Below are 15735 nucleotides of genomic sequence, written 5' to 3' on the forward strand. Positions count from 1 at the left end.
ACAGTTTTTTTTGTTCAAATTAATTTTCCCCTGTACCCAAATATACCACAATACAGTAAAATGGGACAATGTATGCATTTTTTTTTGTTCAAAGTAATTGCAATTTTTTTAAAAAGTTGACTGATATTGGCAGTAAAAAAAATGCGTGGAATGAATCTTACAAGTGGAGAATTCAGTTTCGTATGAATTTTTTACGTTGGAGAAATTGATAGCTGCATGGTATGTCGGTCTTAGTCTTAGATAATGATGTGATATAACTTCATTGTGGAAAGTTGAACTGGATGGGAAGATAGATGGGGCTGTTGAGACCTGCTGTATAATCTCTTTCAATTTAGCAATATACATTTTTTTACAGCATACTACAACACTTTGATATCTTTTCTTATTAACACATTGTCCTGTGAAAATTCTATCCAATTATTGGATTGTATTTTCAAAATTTTCTTATTATAACATTTACACTGTTTATAAATGGGCAAATCTCATACAATAGCAACGTACTTTATTGTGGCTAACAACTTAGGCAATGTACTTTACTATGACACAAAAGCAACACCTTCCGCCCCCCCGCAACGCGGGGGGAAACTTTCTAGTTATTATTATTATTATTATTATTTTTATTATTTTTCGTTTATATTTACCCCTTTAACTTGTTAATTTTTTTGATTTGTACATATTTGGTCATTAAGTTTTTTTTTCATTTTCTTTTAGGGTTGTTGATGCTTATGTTCATCGCGATCTCGATTGTTTGGTTGCGTAGGTCTTGTGGTTTGACTTAGCTCTTGTATTCTGAACGTAATAACTTCTTCATATGATATCAGATTTTAAAGATCTTTATATCCACATGTTCGTTTTTTGAGTCTATTACAACTTTCGTTAAGATTAATCTCGTTAAAATGTAATATATTTTTGCTTATGATTTTACAAAAAATACATCCATACATGCATTCATAAAAAACGTATAGATATAAAGATCGTAAGTAAAAATATATTACTTATAACGGGAGCAATCTAAATGAAAGTTGTAGTCGAGATCGCGATAAACGTAAACATCAAAATCCCCAAACATTTCATTAATGAATGTCACACGTAAGATGTCGTGAGAAAAACCTAAATAAATCATTCATAAGTGCTGAATGAGTACAAAAACAAAATTGACTTATTTGCAACAAAAAAATATTAAAGACTAAATGTGTACAAAAATATTAAGGATTAAATGTGTACAAAATGAGAAATATATTACCATGTTCAGTCATTTTTACCGGCTAACCTAGAGTAGCCGGTCATAAGGACTGAATATGTACAGTTTAACAAGTTGAAGGGGTAAATGTGGACGAAAAAAACTCAGTGACCAAATGTTTATAAATCGAAAAATATATTACCCTTTTAAGTCATTATCCCCTTTGTTTTATCCAATTTGGAATTCATTATTTTAAGACAAAATTACTTAAATAATCCCTCCAAAAATGTATTACTACAAGTTCTTATATTTTTTTCTGTGGGCATCGATAACTTTTTTAGAGTTTTGTACCAAAGAGTTGTGTTTTTAAAAAATATTTACCAAACAGTGGTGATTTGAAACTTATTTACCATTTAATTGATCTTTTACACCTTGTTCCCGAGTTCTACTTAATGAGGAATATGGATGAAAATGGAGAGAACGTGAGGGATGTCGAAGGAAAAGCGTGTTCCCGAGTTTCATTAATGAAAGGAAAATGTGACATCCCCTAATTTCTCGGTCAGAAAAGACCGATTTAATTTATGCTTTTTAAAATAAAATCAGAGAAATCTTTTCTAAAAGATGTTGCGGAATTCGTCCCCAAAACAAAACATGACAAAAGTTTGTCAAAACCTTTCTTTAAGAAATATATAATTTCCTTTTATATCAAAACCTCGGGATGTCATGTTCCGATACAGATCAAAAGCATAAACAAGACATTATAAGCCTTACAACAGTTATTTATAACTACTGGCCTATAATCCAAAATCACTCATCATCATCATCATCCGACTATGCTCGGGGTCCACTACCTGTAATCATAAAAAGCTGAGTGGATCAGGCTTGGAAGCCTGGTGAGCATATAGGGTTTTCAACCCACAATAAATAAATTTATCGTACTTAAACATCAATCAATCAACCAAATTACCCCAACCCCATTATCTTATTAATTTCTTAAGGGTTTACCCTAAGATTCAACTATCACTCCTTCCTAAGGATTCATCCTAAGGAATAGGCACAAGGTCACACCATCACCAGGGTTTATACAACAGGGGCTAAATTCATAGCTCTTATTTATTGACAGTATTATTGACAGTATTCACCCCTGTCATACATGTCAATGGGTTTTTAGAGTACTCCAAATGAACATATAGTTCATTACACCTACAGGTTGCGGGCCTGCTAGTGTTCCACAGATCGTCTAGAATAGTCCATGGTTGTCATCCCTACTCTGCTGAATGACGGGGGTCACCGTTTGGGTAAGGGCTTATCTCATATTTCACCACTCACCCTCAACTTATGATATCCTTTCACCACTCACCCTCAACTTATGATCTCCTTTCACCACTCACCCTCAACTTATGATCTATATCACTGATCATTTCATTTATCCAACTCACCTTTCATCACACACCCATTATTTCATCTACCCATGTTTTACCCAACATTTTTGTAGATAAAAATACATATACAGTTTAAATTATTTAAAAACATGTATAAATCACACCTTCAACATCCAACTCAAATAAACAAACAATAAATATTCACACAGCACGTATTTTATATAAAATACTTCATATCTATGTGTAAGGTGAAAGTAACTACACACTCACCTGATTTAATGAAAATCGGACAGCAATTCGTTTCCTAAAACGATTGTTTCTAATAAAACCGGGAGTTTTATTGAGAAACCGGGCTCTGCGAAGGGTCGGGCTTCGAAACCGAAAAGATAAATTTTCCGGGCTTCTCGGGCACTTCGTGGCGTATTCCGGGGGTTATAATTGATACCGGGGATTCGAGGGAAGTTGAAATGAAAGAAATATTGAAAAAAGGGCTAAAAATGACAAATTTCAAAGTATACCCGGGAGGTCTCGCACCCTCCTATTTATAGGGGCGAGCCTCCTGATCCAACGACTGAGAAGCCTCCAGGTGTCGCAGATCCGAAGCTCGCAGGGGATGGATCGCACGAGGGCTGCATGTGCGAAGGGGCTGCTGGCTTCTTGTGATTGGACCGAAGCCTAGGTCCGAAGTAGGACATCCGTGACAGCCTTGCGAGGGTTCGACCATGTGCTAAGAGGGTACGTGTCGCATCTCTACTGGAGCACTTCGGATCAGGTCAGGAGCTCGGATGACTCAGCAGCTCGGACACGTGGCTCGCATGACTCACCAATTTCGGACACGTGGCACGTTCTAAGCGAGGGTGACGTGGCAAAAACGTGACTATGCGAATTTTCTCGATTTTTGTGCAAAAACTTCTAAAATTCATAACTTTCGCATACGAGCTCCGTTTTTGACGTTCTATATATGCACGCGTAGGTAAAATTACTCTCTACAACTTTCGTTTAGACTTCGTCGGCTAATTTTGACTTTAATTTTTTTATTATTATTTTTAACAGACCGGGACAGGAAATCCGTTAAAAATTCATAACTTCTTCATCCGACGTCCGTTTTCGTCTGTCTTTTTACCGTTGTGCTACTATTTACGAGACCTTCGATTCTCGTTTAGGTCGTGTCGGCTAAAAATCTCTCGATCTAAAATTCGAGTTTTTAGCTGTCTACTGCTAAGCTGAAACTTCGAAAAATCATAACTTCCTCATACGAAGTCAGATTTGGGCGTTCTTTTTATACCTACTCTCGGTTTAACGAACACTACGAGTTTCGTTTAGATCACTAAGGCTAAAAAGTAGTTTATCGAAAACTCACTTTTTACGACATTCAGCACCGTGCCGGTTTTGTCGTGAAACTTCGACAGGTCATAACTTCTTCGTTATAACTCGGATTTCGGCATTCTTTATATATCCGTAATCCTTTTCACGACCACTACAACTTTCTTAATAGATATCGGCTTTATCTAATATTTATTTTTGACGCTCATTTTTATTCTTAATTATTTAACTCCTAGTAATCAAGCATAAAACACATAAAACACATAATATTCACATAATTCCTTTTCATTTCTCCAAAATGAGTCACAAAGGTTAACCTAGACTATCAAGTCAATATTAATGCCTAGCCTAGAAACACGGACATTACAATTTTCTCCCCCTTAGGATGATTCCGTCCCCGGAATCACACATCGACAAACAACCATGGGTAGCGACTCACCATGTCACTCTCCGTTTTTTCCCAGGTGAGATTTGGCCCATTTATATGTTTCCAACGCATAAGCACTAAATCGACTATCTTACGTTACAACTTCTTAGTCTTACGGTCAACGATTGTCTCAGGTTCTCCAATTAACTTCTTGCTATCATCCAACCTTAATTCAGAAATGGGAATTATGTCGGGCACACCTCCCGTGAAATTCCTCAAATAACACACATGAAAGGTATTGTTAATACCCTCTAGTTCTTCCGGTAATTCTAGCTTGTAAGCTTGATTCCCGATCCTCTGAAGAACTTTTAAATGGTCCAATAATCCTTGGACTCAACTTTCCCCTTCTACCAAACCTTATAAGTCCCTTCCACGACGAGACTTTAAGTAAAACCGAATCTCCAACTTCGAAGGATATCGGTTGTCTTTTCTTGTCAGCATAGCTCTTTTGTCGATCTTGAGCAGCTAACATCCTTTCTCTTATCACCTTCAACTTTTCAGCAGTCTGATGGACTATTTCGGGTCCCATAAACTGCTTTTCCTCAGCTTCCAGCCAACATGACGGCGCTCGACGCTTTTCTCCGTACAAAGCGTGATAATGTGTCATCTTAATGCTTGAGTGGAAACTATTATTATAGGAGAACTCTACTAGAGGTAAGTGTTCATCCCAGTTACCTTGGAATTCCAGGGTACATGCTCTCAGCATATCCTTCAACGTTTGAATCGTTTATTCGCTCTGACCATCGGTTTGCGGATGGTAAGTTGTATTCAAACACAACTTGGTACCCAATTCCTCTTGTAGACTCCTCCAAAACCTTGAGGTAAAACGGCTGTCACGATCGGATACAATCGTTAACGGAACACCGTGTAGCCTCACAATTTCCTTCACGTAAGAATTCGCAAGTTTATCCATAGACCATTTCTCGTTAGCGGCTATGAAATGCGCACTCTTAGTGAAGCGATCAACGACCACCTAAATCATGTCGTGACCGTTCGTTGTTCTGGGCAGTTTAGTCACAAAATCCATAGTGATGTCTTCCCATTTGCCCATGGGTATAGGCAAAGGTTCTAAACTCCCATACGGTTTCTGATGTTGTGCCTTAACCCTAGCACAAGTTACACACTCGGCCACATACTTAGCAACATCGAGCTTCATCGCCGGCCACTAGTAATAGGGTTTTAGATCCCTATACATTTTCGTACTGCCGGGATGAATCGAGTACATGGTTTTGTGAGCTTCTTCCATCAGAAGACCTCTTACTCCTCCCGCCTTAGGTACCCAAATTCTATCTTTGAATACCTTCAGTCCTTGACCGTTTGTATCAAACACCAACGTTTTGCCCAAACGTTCCTCCTTTCGGTCATTTCTCTCTAAAGCTTCCTCTTGAGCTTTCACAATTGTCGAGACAACTTCAATTCTCAACGCTCTTGGCCTTTTCTTTTCAAGATTTACCTTCCGACTGAGAGCATTAGCAACAACATTTGCTTTACCAGGGTGCTAAAGTATCTCACAGTCGTAGTCATTGAGTAACTCTAGCCAGCGCCGTTGCCTCGTGTTCAATTCCTTCTCCATACCTTTAAGGCGAACACTACCGCGGCCAACTCCAGATCATGAGTGGGGTAGTTCTTTTCATGCTCTTTCAATTGCCTCAATGCATACGCTATCACTTTATCCCTTTGGGTCAGAACACAACCTAACCCAACTTCTTTAACAACGAACGCGATACTTCTATTGATCGCTTTGATCAACCTTTACTTCAATTCGGCTTAAGTCAACTGCTACATCGAACTTGGTTCTCTGAACCACATAACAAACTCATCGTAGTCGGACTCAATTCGATATGACCACTAGGGTCGGAATAACAATCATCTTCTTAGTCATTACCGAAACGATGGTAACGACAGACTAGAATAAGACGGAATCAATTACAAGTTCATTGGTAACCTTGTGACTTTCCCTGATCCAAGTGTGAGTCCTGTGCTTCCAGTAGTATAGATCTCTACTACTATTCACACCTACTCATACTCGTCCCACGTACGGTCTCGCAGTCCCCAAGTCCTAAAATCACAAAACAATTTAACACATACGAATGTGTCCAATTAATCATAAAATTTTCCTAGACTCTACTAGGACTTCTTCCATGCGTATCTTCAGTCTTCAATTCTACTTCAACTTGGTTGGTGATGGAAATTCCAGACGATGGAACAACTTCAAGAATTACACCAACCATTCCATCATCCTGCCAATCGAAGGTGTACTTCAGACGTACCGTACCCCTCTAAACGTTCCGTTATTTTATTAGACATATTCTAAAGGCAAGATACCACTCTTATGATATCTTCTAATAGGTATCATTCACTATCATAAGCTTTTCATTTCCTCCATCTACTCCATTCTCTACGAGTCTTCACCATAACGTTTTGTACACCCAAACAGACGTTCGGTGTACGGGGCGAGAATTTAAGATAAGAAAGCTTTATTTACGATAGACGTATAAATCTCCTTATCACTTCGAAACGTTTACATGTTAGTTCTAATCTCGTAATCATACGCTTAGAATCCTACACACATATGGTTTCCAGATCCGGTCGGCAACAGACCATAGATCCGAACAAATAATAGCATCATTATAGCTATAACACAAAATATTTAGCACATAAAAGCATTTTAGGCATCCTTCCTAAAATAAACTAGTGCTCGTGTCAATTTAGGTGTACTACCTAAAATATAATAGACACACTCAACTCACAATCTTCGCTTAACATTCTAAGTTTAAGTCTAGAAATCCTACAAATTTCCTAGTTCGCTTAAACTCATGCTCTGATACCAACTGTGACATCCCCTAATTTCTCGGCCAGAAAAGACCGATTTAATTTATGCTTTTTAAAATAAAATCAGAGAAATCTTTTCTAAAAGATGTTGCGGAATTGGTCCCCAAAACAAAACATGACAAAAGTTTGTCAAAACCTTTCTTTAAGAAATATATAATTTCCTTTTATATCAAAACATCGGGATGTCATGTTCCGATACAGATCAAAAGCATAAACAAGACATTATAAGCCTTACAACAGTTATTTATAACTACTGGCCTATAATCCAAAATCACTCATCATCATCATCATCCGACTATGCTCGGGGTCCACTACCTGTAATCATAAAAAGCTGAGTGGATCAGGCTTGGAAGCCTGGTGAGCATATAGGGTTTTCAACCCACAATAAATAAATTTATCGTACTTAAACATCAATCAATCAACCAAATTACCCCAACCCCATTATCTTATTAATTTCTTAAGGGTTTACCCTAATATTCAACTATCACTCCTTCCTAAGGATTCATCCTAAGGAATAGGCACAAGGTCACACCATCACCAGGGTTTATACAACAGGGGCTAAATTCATAGCTCTTATTTATTGACAGTATTATTGACAGTATTCACCCCTGTCATACATGTCAATGGGTTTTTAGAGTACTCCAAATGAACATATAGTTCATTACACCTACAGGTTGCGGGCCTGCTAGTGTTCCACAGATCGTCTAGAATAGTCCATGGTTGTCATCCCTACTCTGCTGAATGACGGGGGTCACCGTTTGGGTAAGGGCTTATCTCATATTTCACCACTCACCCTCAACTTATGATATCCTTTCACCACTCACCCTCAACTTATGATCTCCTTTCACCACTCACCCTCAACTTATGATCTATATCACTGATCATTTCATTTATCCAACTCACCTTTCATCACACACCCATTATTTCATCTACCCATGTTTTACCCAACATTTTTGTAGATAAAAATACATATACAGTTTAAATTATTTAAAAACATGTATAAATCACACCTTCAACATCCAACTCAAATAAACAAACAATAAATATTCACACAGCACGTATTTTATATAAAATACTTCATATCTATGTGTAAGGTGAAAGTAACTACACACTCACCTGATTTAATGAAAATCGGACAGCAATTCGTTTCCTAAAACGATTGTTTCTAATAAAACCGGGAGTTTTATTGAGAAACCGGGCTCTGCGAAGGGTCGGGCTTCGAAACCGAAAAGATAAATTTTCCGGGCTTCTCGGGCACTTCGTGGCGTATTCCGGGGGGTTATAATTGATACCGGGGCTTCGAGGGAAGTTGAAATGAAAGAAATATTGAAAAAAGGGCTAAAAATGACAAATTTCAAAGTATACCCGGGAGGTCTCGCACCCTCCTATTTATAGGGGCGAGCCTCCTGATCCAACGACTGAGAAGCCTCCAGGTGTCGCAGATCCGAAGCTCGCAGGGGATGGATTGCACGAGGGCTGCATGTGCGAAGGGGCTGCTGGCTTCTTGTGATTGGACCGAAGCCTAGGTCCATAGTAGGGCATCCGTGGCAGCCTTGCGAGGGTTCGGCCATGTGCTAAGAGGGTACGTGTCGCATCTCTACTGGAGCACTTCGGATCAGGTCAGGACCTCGGATGACTCAGCAGCTCGGACACGTGGCTCGCATGACTCACCAAATTCGGACACGTGGCACGTTCTAAGCGAGGGTGACGTGGCAAAAACGTGACTATGCGAATTTTCTCGATTTTTGTGCAAAAACTTCTAAAATCCATAACTTTTGCATACGAGCTCCGTTTTTGACGTTCTTTATATGCACGCGTAGGTAAAATTACGCTCTACAACTTTCGTTTAGACTTCGTCGGCTAATTTTGACTTTAATTTTTATATTATTATTTTTAACAGACCGGGACAGGAAATCCGTTAAAAATTCATAACTTCTTCATCCGACGTCCGTTTTCGTCTGTCTTTTTACCGTTGTGCTACTATTTACGAGACCTTCGATTCTCGTTTAGGTCATGTCGGCTAAAAATCTCTCGATCTAAAATTCGAGTTTTTAGCTGTCTACTGCTAAGCTGAAACTTCGAAAAATCATAACTTCCTCATACGAAGTCAGATTTGGGCGTTCTTTTTATACCTACTCTCAGTTTAACGAACACTACGAGTTTCGTTTAGATCACTAAGGCTAAAAAGTAGTTTATCGAAAACTCACTTTTTACGACATTCAGCACCGTGTCGGTTTTGTCGTGAAACTTCGACAGGTCATAACTTCTTCGTTATAACTCGGATTTCGGCATTCTTTATATATCCGTAATCCTTGTCACGACCACTACAACTTTCTTAATAGATATCGGCTTTATCTAATATTTATTTTTGACGCTCATTTTTATTCTTAATTATTTAACTCCTAGTAATTAAGCATAAAACACATAAAACACATAATATTCACATAATTCCTTTTCATTTCTCCAAAATGAGTCACAAAGGTTAACCTAGACTATCAAGTCAATATTAATGCCTAGCCTAGAAACACGGGCATTACAGAAAATGAGTGGAAGGAAAAGATTTTGAAGCCATATTTTCCTTCCAAATTTTCCTCCTAAATTGGGCGGATTTGGGAAGAAAGTGAGGGAAAGTAAAATCTTTAAGTTTATTTTATTTTCCCTCCTAACTCAGGAACACAAAAACTTAAAATTTTTCTGTCATTTCCTTTCGTTTCCTTCGAACTCGGGAACACGAAATAAAGAAAATTTTTCATCCCCTCCCTTTCTTTCTGCCAATATTTTCCTTCCCTTTCTTTTGAAGGCAAACATTAATCTAAGAAAGTCATACTAAACAAAATCTTAAAAAGTCAAAAGAATACAATTTAACATTTCCTTTTCACTATGTACAAAACTACATATTACAAAGAAAGGAGAATGGTAGTGAATGACCTGATGCTAATTTAAAAGTTTAAAAAGCCATTGATGTGGAGCTCTTGAATCTCTTAATTCATAAGAGAGGAAAATTTTAAGTGATCTCTGAGGAACTTTCCGACGCATTTCCTAGGAAACTTTTTTTTTGTTGGGAGTACCAAGGATTTTCTTAGACATCATTTTTGTTGGTATTTCCGAGGGTTTTCCTAGGAAATTTATTTTCGATGAATCTCCTAGGAAGTTTATTTCCGAAGAAATACATATGAAACATTTTTCCGAGGAATTCCCTAGAAATGTATTTCCGAGAAATTTCCTTGTACCATACTTTGTTGACAGCTTCTCGTGACATTTTTTCGTGACAGAAGGTTCCTAGGAAATTACAAGAAAGAAGTTAGCTATGAAAAAAACAACAACAACAAAATTCAGCCTAAAATGCAGAAAAAAAAACTAATACAAATAACAAAATTATGTTATAAATTCATGCACAAAAACAATAAACATAAATCTAAAAGTCATACAAACATTTACACTTTAGAACATAACTTTTAATGATTGTGTAAACCAAAAACATAATATAGAAGTCTTAAAAACGTACAAACGTTTACAATACATAACTTGTAGGTGTTGTGAACGATGTGTTCACCAGATGTACTTTAAAAATCCTGGCAGCTGCTCCTAAAGGATAATATTGACAGTTGTGCCTAATAGATAACATCATAATCCTGACAGCTATACCCAAAGGATAATATTGACAGCTGTGTCTAATAGATAACATTGACAACTTTGGACTTAGTGCCTGTTAGATAAACCCTGACAGCGATGGACTTCGTGCCTATTCCTTAGGACAATCCTTAGGAATGAATGAATGAAGGATAAATGATTCTTAGGGTAGATCCTTAAGAATAAAGAAGATAATGGGGATGAGAAATTGGGTTAATTGTTTGATGATTAAACATAATAATTATATTATTGTGGGTTGAAAACCCTATGTACTCACCAGGTTTCCCAACCTAACCCACTCAGTTTATTTGTATCACAGGTGTCGATACGAAACTACATTACACTGAGAGATTAACGGAGATGTAAATCATCAGTGTAAATGAATGTAAGGTCTGTTTATGCTTAGGTTTATGTATTGACGATGACATCGCAATGTTCAAATATAAACAAAATACATTTCTTCGGAAATGCTTTGATAATATATTTATCATGTTTTCTGGGAAACAAATTCCGCAATATTATTCTTTAAAATGGATACTCTGATTTTAAATAAGCATAAATAAAAATTTTAAAATGACCGTGAATTTGGGGATGTCACATTGAATTAGGTCCTTCCCCTACTTTTCAACTATGACACTAGTGTATCTCTCCTACAATTTATCCAAAGAAAACGAATGTTATTATTATACTATTTGAAGTTAGGACACTAATTATCTAAAAAGGAAAAGATAAATTACACATATTGCTTTAACAATAGGTATAAAAAACTCCAACTCTTGAATCATATCATAATCTTTAGCCTTAACTTAAGGTATACAAATTATTAATTGATATATTACCCCAAAAGCACGAAATATATGTTGAAATACTGTTGGGGGAAGCTTAATATACGTGGGCCGCGCTCCATCCAAAAAATTGATCAAATATAAGCCTAATTTGATGATGTACCCGATAGGATGCAAACCCACAACATTGAATTATAACCAAATAAGTATTTATATAATATGAATAAACAACATAAATTTAACTGTTAAAATGACATAACTTCTCAAGATATGGCCTGTTATCGCCATATGTATCTACGGCATTCGAGTTGTGTTGCCAGCGTATCCACGACCTAAGTTCTCGGCATCACGAACATTCAACGGTGTAAGCCATGTACATCCCTGTCGCACACATTAGGATTGGAGTCTTGAGGCCGACTACAAGTATTATCACATATCACGAGTAAAGTCATGCAGTCGACTATGAGTATGAGTATTTTTAGGACCAGGAGTAGAGTCATGCAGTCGACTATGAGTATGAGTATTTTTAGGACCAGGAGTAGAGTCATGCGGTCGACTTTTAGGACCAGGAGTAGAGTCATACGGTCGACTTTTAGGACCGGGAGCAGAGTCATACGGTCGACTTTTAGGGCCAGGAGTAGAGTCATGTGGTCGACTTTTTGGACCAGGAGTACAGTCATACGGTCGACTTTTAGGACCAGGAGTAGAGTCATGCGGTCGACTTTTAGGACCAGGAGTAGAGTCATACGGTCGACTTTCAGGACCATGAGTAAAGTCATGCGGTCGACTTTTAGGACCGGGAGTAGAGTCATACGGTCGACTTTTAGGACCAGGAGTAGAGTCATGCGGTCGACTTTTAGGACCGCGAGTAGATTCATGGGGTCGACTTTTAGGACCAGAAGTAGAGTCATATGGTCGACTTTCAGGACCAGGAGTAGAGTCATGCGGTCGACTTTTAGGACCAGGAGTAGAGTCGTACGGTCGACTTTCAGGACCAGGAGTACAGTCGTGCGGTCGACTTTCAGGACCACGAGTAGAGTCATGCGGTCGACTTTCAGGACCACGAGTAAAGTCATGCGGTCGACTTAGAGGACCGAGACTAGAGTCATGCGGTCGACTTTTAGGACCAGAAGTAGAGTCATACAATCGACTTTCAGGACTAGGAGTAGAGTCATACGGTCGACTTTCAGGACCAAAAGTAGAGTCATGCGGTCGACTTTCAGGACCACAAGTAGAGTCATGCGGTCGACTATGAGTATTTTCAGGACCACGAGTAGAGTGATGCGGTCGACCACCAGTACTGTCACGACCAAGAGCAGAGTCATGTCGTCGACTACCAGTACTATCACGACCACGACAACCCGACATAATGTGTGTATCCTACATTTGATTGAACAAGAACAGTTAAATACCAATATGATAAATCTCATATAATTAAAGTGAACATACAAATATGATAAATCATACATAATTTAAACCGGAAAACAAAAAACAATGTTCCTAACAATCAAGTTCGTTTTCGTTTGAATCGTGGCAAAAAAAAAATCCATTTCATTTTCTTCATCGCTTGTATATTCTTCATCTTTAAATCGTGGTCAGAAAAATCCATTAAAACAACTTTTTTTCCAATAAGACAATCTTTTTATAGCATATGGTTAAACCGTAACTTTAAAATATTAATAAAACCAACAATTCAATAAACTAATATAAACCATAAATTCAAAATATTAATAAAACTAACAAACATTAAGATGCTAGTGAAAATTAAGAGGTAGATGTAGCTCTTAAAGAAAACCCTAAAAATTAGGGGTGAACATAATAACCAAAAAACCGAACCAAAACCAAATTAACCGATATAACCGAATCATAATAACCAAAACATTTTAAAAACCGCTGGTTCGGTTTCTAATTTTTGTTAACTGATAACTAACGGTTCGATTATGGTTTTATAGGTTAACCGAACCATAATTAACCGAACCGCGAACTTTATATATATAAAAATTATAGATTATATATAAAATAATATAGTCAAACTTATTTAAGACCCATTAAAATTTCAAAATATAATTCATTAATCCCCACTTATCAGGAGACGAATGAGCAATCAAACCATCAAAGGTTAATCACGCAGACACACACAATCTTCCAATCATGCATTGAGCTAGATTACTGAATAATGTTGTAATTTCTAATCGGCTAATTCTATAATTTGTAAATATTATTCACAATTAGTTTAATCTTCACACTCATAATCCTAATCAGAGGCTTCCCACACCGTTAATCCTAATCGAAGATTATTTTGACTTTATAGTCCTGTTCGAAGGATTCTTTGACTTTATAATCAAGACTTCTAGGTAAGTTAAGTTTTTGGTTCTTCTTGACTTTGTGATATATTAAGAATGTAATTTTTTTTTTGAATTTTTTGACTTTTTTTATTTACTGTTTTTGACTAAATCACATTGAATGTATATGAGTGATTGACTTTTTTTATCTGGATAACACGTAATATGAATGTTTGGCTATTTTATTTTATAGTTTTTGATTTAGTCGCATTGATATGAAATTATTAATGTCAATTTTGTTTAATATTTTATATTTTTATCGAATGTTTTTGATATTGAATGTGACTATGTGTTATCTCACTCTGAGTATCAAAGATACACATTTTATTCTATTACTATAACCTAGGTTACAAACATTGGTGTCAGTGACTCTTGGTATTCTCTTTTCATTTTTTATGCTAATATACTTTCACCATTTATATTATTTTGCACATTATGGTTAACCAATATTAACCATTAACCAAAATCGTTAACCGACAAAACCATTAACCATAACCAATATTAGCCATACCCAATGACTACCAAAATGCATTAACCAATCGTAATGGTTATGGTTCGGTTTTGTCCAACAATCGAACCAAAACACCCCATACACACCTCTACTAAACAAGTAGCAAAACAAGGCCATGTGATATTAGAAAATAGTTATTAAGTTCATTTTTTTAGTTATTGGAGTTATGATGATAATGCCCTCCATGCGCTTCAACGATACTTTTCCTTATTAAATTCCTTCTATTAGGAAACCAAAAGAGATATATGTATACTAAAAAAATCCACAACAATATTTGACACAAGTCAAATTCGTAGCCTTGTGAATTCGACAACTTGGATACAGTGACACATCACACAAGTATGAACCTTAAAAAAATTCGCAAGCAACTGGAATCAACATAATCACATGGCAAAATTCAACCTAAAATCTAAGAAATAACACTTAAACACATAAAAACATAAACCTAAACCTAATATTCAACATATAACCACTTGAATTTAAAAGTTTCAAAAAAAAAAAAAAGAGTTTTACCTTCAAAAAACAATTTGATGAACAAGAGGTTGACCTAAAAGGCGTTGGATGTAGCTCCGGTCGACCCAGCAGCGGCAGCACTAGCTGTGGTGGCGACGAAGGTAAGATTTGCCGCCGAAATGGTGGGGAACTCCGGCTTCTACGGAGCGCAAAAGGGCAATAAAAAAAAGTTGATTGTTATGTGAAAAATGGGAAAGACCCTATAGGCGGAATTCTATGCACATCATGGTGTAAACGGGGAATTTTAATTCGCACGTCTATAAGAACCTATAACAAGTTAACAACCCAATAGTCAAAGTAAACGCATGAAAAGACTGATACACGGTGGTTACCGAACGTTCAAAATCAAAATTTATTGAATTATTTACGTATACATCCCCTTAGATATATCAAACTTTTAACTTAAGCCTTTATGTTTTTAATATTTATTATAAAACCTTACAACTAATATATAAATTTATTTTTTGTAATCTTAATACTTATGTATTTTCCAACAATTTTTATTTAATTAAATTTATATTATAAAAAAATATTTTGTATTATTTAATAAAATTTTAATTACAATGTGCTTTAACATTTGTATTTTTAAATTTATCGTTATTCACTAAAAATGTAACGATAAACAAAACGAACGTATATCCAAGCGTTCTAAATAGTTTGACAAAAATTCATTAATTTTTGTTAGAACGGCGTAATTTTATTTAAAAACTAATGAAAAGCTAAAAAGACTCATTACAATAAAATAGAAGCTAAAACCAGGTTTTAAAACCAAGAAACTAAAACACAACTTAGCTTTCCTACATGTATTAG

The 15735-nt window shown here is 36.4% G+C and overlaps 1 protein-coding gene across 2 annotated transcripts; it reads right to left on the reverse strand.

Moving 5' to 3' along the window:
* Positions 1–11671: 11671 nt before the first annotated feature.
* On the reverse strand, positions 11672–15149 carry LOC145120694 (uncharacterized). Of its 2 annotated transcripts, XR_013714312.1 has the most exons (3): positions 14926–15149; positions 12737–12939; positions 11672–11976 (listed from the first exon to the last, which is right to left on the reverse strand). XR_013714312.1 is itself a non-coding variant. In XM_079056493.1 (2 exons), the coding sequence occupies exon 2, from the start codon at positions 12925–12927 to the stop codon at positions 11989–11991; it is 939 nt and encodes a 312-aa protein (XP_078912619.1). In that variant the 5' UTR covers positions 12928–12939; positions 14926–15149; the 3' UTR covers positions 11672–11988. The 2 variants fall into 2 exon arrangements, 1 of the variants encoding a protein (XP_078912619.1); XM_079056493.1 differs by having other exon boundaries at positions 11672–12939.
* Between the last annotated feature and the right edge of the window lie 586 nt (positions 15150–15735).

The sequence above is a fragment of the Lactuca virosa genome, chromosome 6, assembly GCF_052849685.1.
Source record: "Lactuca virosa cultivar CGN04683 chromosome 6, Lactuca_virosa_CGN04683_v6, whole genome shotgun sequence".
Taxonomy (NCBI): Eukaryota; Viridiplantae; Streptophyta; class Magnoliopsida; order Asterales; family Asteraceae; genus Lactuca; species Lactuca virosa.

What these genes read in the sequence shown, in the direction of transcription:
- LOC145120694 (XM_079056493.1), bottom strand. Translation starts at nt 12,927, where the DNA reads ATGTCGGGTTGTCGTGGTCGTGATAGTACTGGTAGTCGACGACATGAC.